The 6,054-nt window shown below is 43.3% G+C and overlaps 1 protein-coding gene across 1 annotated transcript; it reads right to left on the bottom strand.

The window, feature by feature from the left end:
• Nucleotides 1-437: 437 nt before the first annotated feature.
• SRSF2 (serine/arginine-rich splicing factor 2) lies at nucleotides 438-5,575 on the bottom strand. The gene is made up of 5 exons (XM_009701343.1): nucleotides 5,370-5,575; nucleotides 4,667-4,801; nucleotides 2,443-2,481; nucleotides 1,560-1,646; nucleotides 438-1,294 (listed from the first exon to the last, which is right to left on the bottom strand). The coding sequence occupies exons 1-5, from the start codon at nucleotides 5,573-5,575 to the stop codon at nucleotides 1,267-1,269; spliced, it is 495 nt and encodes a 164-aa protein (XP_009699645.1). The 3' UTR covers nucleotides 438-1,266.
• Between the last annotated feature and the right edge of the window lie 479 nt (nucleotides 5,576-6,054).

The raw sequence follows: 6,054 nt of genomic DNA, 5'->3' as shown, positions 1-6,054 counted from the left end.
CGATGCAGCTCATCTTCTCTTGGATACAGGACAGCCTGGGAGCTCTAAGGGCACTCGAGCCACGCCACGGTTTTAAACCCCCAGCAAAACCTTCATGCAAAGCTTCCGCTTACAGACCAGCCATTTCAAAACCAGCAGGTACAGAGAACTTCCCATCACCTGCTAAGCTCACCTCAGCTGCTTTTGGCACCGTGGTGTGAGATGCCAGCAACAGAATGAGGCCCTGCGGGACGGCACAGAGCGGTCACAGGCAGTGACCCACAGCTTCTTACAGCAGCGGCTGAACCGTTTACAGGTGTGTTACAGGGAGGTACGATGTCACCTTGCCCCACTCTGCGGAGCGCATTTCATCTGAACCGAGTTGCACCACACGACCCAAGCGCACGTTCTGCAATGCAGGTATGTATACAGCAGGTACTCAAGTTAAATACTAAACAACAAGTTGTAACCAAAACTTTAATCCCAAGGATCTCACAAAAGACATTTTACAAGTGGACATGAAAATTCTTGTACAGTAAAGAAATGTTTAATTCATAACTTTTACAACGTACCATTATACACTCAACACATCCACTCCAGTTGTCAGTTCTGCTGTGTATTTGGTCTATTCAGAGGTTCTGGAATAGATGGTCAATCAACAGGCATCTGTTTAAGAAGTACTCTAGTGACATCAAGTACAAAATTAACTGACCCTACGGCTAAAAACTTATATTTCACTAATATAAAGTAGCTCAGTTCCAGGTAACGGAAGTCAGAACTGCAGCTCCGTCATTCCCTTCACATGCCACTGGCTCGACATTCCCGACCATTTCCGAGAACTGAACTACGAAGCATCTACATCTTGTTCTGTGCAGACGAACGCCGCTCGTGGCCATGCTTCTGCAATGAATGCCCCTTCATTGCACGCTTCCTCCCAAAGGCCGAATCCCAGCAAAACACACCCCGCATGTCAAGACCAGAAGCCTTCTACTACCTATGCAAGACAAACTGCTTACCATTCAACACAAACAAAAAAATTAATGTATAATGGTACATTGTAAAGTGATTAATATTACAAATCATATGATCTGCTCAGAACCATATACAGATTCACATCTTTACATTTGCCACCTGTTACAAGATACAAGGAACAAAGCAAGTTCAACAGCTAAAACATTTTAAAAATGCACCAAGCTTTATGAAGTTTCGAAACAAAACAATGTTCTGTACATACTCCTCCTGTCCTCAGATCTAATGACTTCCTGTACACAGCTCCTTCCCGCAGTCCTATTTCCTCTCATTTGACCTGGAGCGACTGAAGAAGAAAAGAGGTGTTAGTATTCGGGTGCCAAGAGCAGCAGACTGCCTTAAATCCCCCAGCCCAAATCACAAGATGACATTTCAGCGTTTTAAAAATACCGTTCATTTAATAAAACTGCGTATTTAATTCAAGGTGAAGAACCTGCTAAGACGCTGGAGACGATTCTTCACCACAACCTTCTTCAGTATCACCAAGACACAGAAACAATCATTTTTACGTATTTACTCAAAATGTGTAACCACTAAGAAACTCATCCTACCTGCGGGACCTGGAAAAGGAACGAGAAGGCTTGTGATTCCTCTCCCGTGAGAGTGATCTCTCTCTTCTTCTGTCTCTGGAGAGGGACCTGTTAGAGATTACAAGGCAAGATGATTATAGCATCAAAGCAAAGCTGAATTAGGTCAACAAGGCTATCCGAAGAGCTTCCCTTCAGGAAGTTAAGGTTTGTAACTATTCAACTAGGGGAAACCTGCTAAAGATTAGGACATTAGCCTTTCCTTGAGGTAAGAATGGTCAGCTTGAGCCATACAACACTGCTTAACTCGTGCTGTGAACAGGCACCTATTGCTGTGCAGCAGTTTCGATCTGTTCAGAGCGGGACTGCAAGTGACAGTGGCTCAGCTAACGTTGCATCCACGTATACCGACACATCCCTTACAGTAAGGCAGCACGCCATGCTACAGGAACGGAAACATCGCCTGTGAACTCTGGAAGCTTCAAAGATCCCAACACAAAACGGGGTTACGCCGCTGTGTCATTACCGCCTAACGCTTTGCAGTATGTGACAGCAGAGCACACTCACTGTGCTGCTTATCGTCTGTACTTGTGGCTCACAGCCAACACAGAAACTTTGGGGAAAACTGGCAGGAACTTTGGACAGCTGCAGAACAGAAAAACTAATTACTTCCATTCCTAGTATCCTTCAACTGATAACCCTGGAATCGCAACTAGTTGTGTAAACATATTTAACGCCAGGCACGTAATAATATGCCAGAAGCAAACCCATTTCTCCCTTTTACCGAATTACAATGCCCACCCTGGAGTCTATTAACGTGTACAGCCCAAACGTCAAGCTCTTTTGGTGCATTTCTTTTTAAACCTCCTGAACAAAATGGTCCATGCTGTAATTAACTGATGCGTACCTGCTGCGGCTACGAGAAAAGCTTCTCCTTCGCGGTGATCTAGAACCAGAAAAAAGAAATGTGAGGCTTTTTATCAATTCTTTTAGCATTAACGGGGTGAGGCATTTCCCAACTTGTCAAACTCACTGTTGGGCCCAGGGAACGTGCCAAGAATAACTGGCATCCATCATCCAGTAAAAGGCATGGAAAGATTAGGCAGTAAAACAAAGCTCAGTGTGAACAGCACGTTTCCAACCACGAATTCACTTTAACTAAGAATGCTTCATAGCAGAGTTGTCCAATGCAACACTTTCCATTTCAACTACATACACTGCCCAGAACACCACACCAAAATCCCACAAGTGGTTCCAAAAAAAAAAATTAATAAAAAAAATAGCACAGACCAAATGTTTTGGAACCCATGCAAGCCAAAAAGGTCCATAACAAGACATAAGAGATACCAAGTGGAAAAAAAGTGAAAATGCGCTCAGTGTAAATATTGATAATGCCATTAAGTGCTACATTAGAACTGCATATTTGTGATTGTAATTTTTAATGCCATAGAGTGTGTTTAGACTATTTTCTTAAAAAATAAAAAATAAAAAAAATAACCTTAGCTCGGCCCAGTTCATCCCAAAAAGTAATTGTTTTAAGTTTTGAAAACTGTTAGTAAAACCATTTAAAGGTGATAGGATTTTTCTGGCAAGGAAAAGCTAAGTTTGTTAGAGCTTTATTAAAAATTTAGTTTGGCATCTCACATGCAAATATACTTGTTTTTACGTTATTCACAGTGTAAGAGCTTCCGTATCACCCTTAAAAGTTTTCTCAAGCAACATATGTACGTTACCACTCAATTATGCACAGCCAGCCTTTGATTGAGAAAAGTAATTACTTATAAGCCGCTTACTCCTTATTTTAACCAGCAGTAAACTGTATAAGCAGGAAAAACTTACTAGTTTTTGGTTTCAACAAGCTAGAAATGGTGAGGTGAGGCTGCCGGACTGACTGCCAAGAAGAATTTGCTGAAAAGGTTTTGCCAGATGTTGCGTTGTATTTAGTTGGTTGGCGAAGGGGGTGTTGTGGATTTTTCCTGCTTTTTTGTTAGCCGAAGGCTGCTGCTGTAGTTGTTGTGAAGACATTTGGTAAATAAACAGCTGAGCTGATTGGCCGGGAATGTGTGGGCGGTCGAGGTGGCTGCTGCCGATTTGGTTAAGGTTGGAGAGAAGGCTGAGAGAAAACAGCATGCTCGGGAACCAAAGGGCGGTGCAACCTGACGACTGGCCATGCCTGGGTCATGTGAAACGACACCAGCCAAGCTGAATGGGGCGCGCTGGTCACATGACGCTGAAAGGGCTAGTTGACTGGCTAATGCAGACTCAGAGGGTGGTGAGAAGAGACATGATGGTGACTCTGTAACGGGTTCATTTTTATTAATAGATGGACCAAAAAGCATAAAAAAAATGAAAAACAAGCCATCAGTACAACCATCTATTAGCTAACAAATACTCCTACTGTGTTATTTTTCAATAGCAAAAGGGTAAGCTCGAAACCCTGACTCGTGAGGACTTCACTCACCTGCAACAGGTAAATTCAGTCCTGCAAAAACCACGTTGCAGACTTAAACCGCCAGACAAGCTAGTCTGGGTCCAAGAACGTGTCAGTTACCAAAAAACCTGCTATATTTTAGAGCTGGGTTTGCAAACCTCAAGTGACAGGATCGTCACACGATGTTTTAAAACCAAAGTGTCAAGATTCTAGATGTTCAGAGCAACTGTTACTTGATCGATTATTAAACAGCTGCCTACTTGGAAAGTATTTAAATTGTGCAAACAAAGCGGAGAAACACATCTGTATGGAAATGCTAAGCTGCTGCATGTCATGTTTTGCCATTATGGAATAAAGGAAAGGAACAGCCTAAGTTGAAGTATGGGGAAGAAAGGGAAAGTGTGACTAGAAGATGAGCAGATTTTAGAAGGAACGAGGATAAGTCCAGGACAGAGGGCGCTGACTACCAACTTGCACAGTGACCTAAGGACAAAAGCCAACATTCAACACAACTTAAGTTCACCTCGATTTTGTGGGGTTTTGGGTTTTATCTTTTTGGGTCTTTTTAGCATTTGCCATTTCCAAATTGTGATCAGATAGATGAATGTTATCCACCAACATGCTTTTAAAAAGCCTGCTTCTAGGATGCTAAATGGTAACAGTGCCAACAGCTCTATGAGTGTACTTTGACCTAGGGTACCTGCGACGAGGAGGAGGACTTCTCCTGCGATAATCATCTCTAGGACGTCTGCCCCAGGATGGAGGTGGACCACGGTTCCGACTCCGTTTCTCACCATTGGAGAGCTCCACTCTGACACGACACCCACACAGAGTTCTGGGGAAAAAAAAAAAAAAAAAAGAGATTGACATCAGTTAGCATGTCCAGGGCCAAGTCTCCGTGCAGAAATAAACCTATGGAATTGAGAGAGGAAAAAGGCACAGACAAGGGAAAAAACATTCTGTATATACACATTAGTCAAAGTACACTGTATTCAGAGTCTAAAAAAAAAAGAGTAGACTCCAGCATGACAAACAAAAGGTTTGGTCACTTCTGAAAGCCTGTCATGCTATTAAAGCAGGCAGAGAAGGAATCAAGGAGTCTCCCTGATCAGTTTTGCCTGTTTATAGTAACACCATCTTGAATTTAACTAATGCGCACCAAGAGGTCCAAGCCATGTCTAAGTAGGGAGTCCAACTCTAAAATGTAAAATTAACTGTCCCAGTACTATTCCTGCACTATTAAAAAAGACTACCCTTATATCACCATACAAATAAATACTGCATAACAAACATGTCAAGTCCTTGGTTTTGCCAGTTGAAGCTTCCCAATTTAAACTGTATCACTACCCGCAATTTCTCTTACTTTCACAAAGCAAGCCAAACACGCAGGAAGCACGTTTTACCTTCCATCTAGCTCTCTTACTGCATCAGCTGCATCTCGTGGATCTTCAAATTCCACAAAGGCAAAACCAGGAGGATTTCTTGCCACCCATACACTGCGCAGTGGTCCATAGTAGCCAAAAGCTCGCTCTAATTCAGTTTTGTTGCCATTGTTTCCAAGGTTACCCACATAAACCTTGCAGTCCAGCGGACAAGAGTCACGATGCATCGCTAGGACAAAAAAAAAAGTTCATGTATATTTAACACACAGCAAGTGTTGATTCGCTTACAAGGGAAGTAGCTCTGTTGATTGATTTTCCTAGAAACTCCAAGTGTATATGATCTGACATGACAGAAACATTAACCTGTGTGGAAGCAGTGGAGTGGGGAGGAGAAGTGTTTAAAAACAAACAAAAAAACTAGCTGCTACATCGTAACCGTGATTAAAATTCACTAGTTCAGGGAATTTAATTTACTTTTAAGGCCTCCAGCTTTGAAGGGGGGTGCGTCTCTGCGCCCGTTTTCTCTGCCCCTGCGTTTTTTTTTTTGCGGGGGGTGGGGGGGTCTACAGAGAGAGGGCGGCGCGGGAGAAAGGCTCCATTGTTCTCGGAGCGGGATTCGGGGAAAGCTGCACATGGCGGGGGAGAAGCAGCGCCGTCTCCGGCAAGGACCACGCCAGGAGCGCTCGGGGAATCCCTCCAGAGCGCT

The sequence above is a fragment of the Cariama cristata genome, unplaced genomic scaffold (genome assembly GCF_000690535.1).
Source record: "Cariama cristata isolate BGI_N322 unplaced genomic scaffold, ASM69053v1 scaffold29405, whole genome shotgun sequence".
NCBI classification, from domain to species: domain Eukaryota; kingdom Metazoa; phylum Chordata; class Aves; order Cariamiformes; family Cariamidae; genus Cariama; species Cariama cristata.
This window is presented reverse-complemented; position numbering and strand designations above follow the sequence as displayed.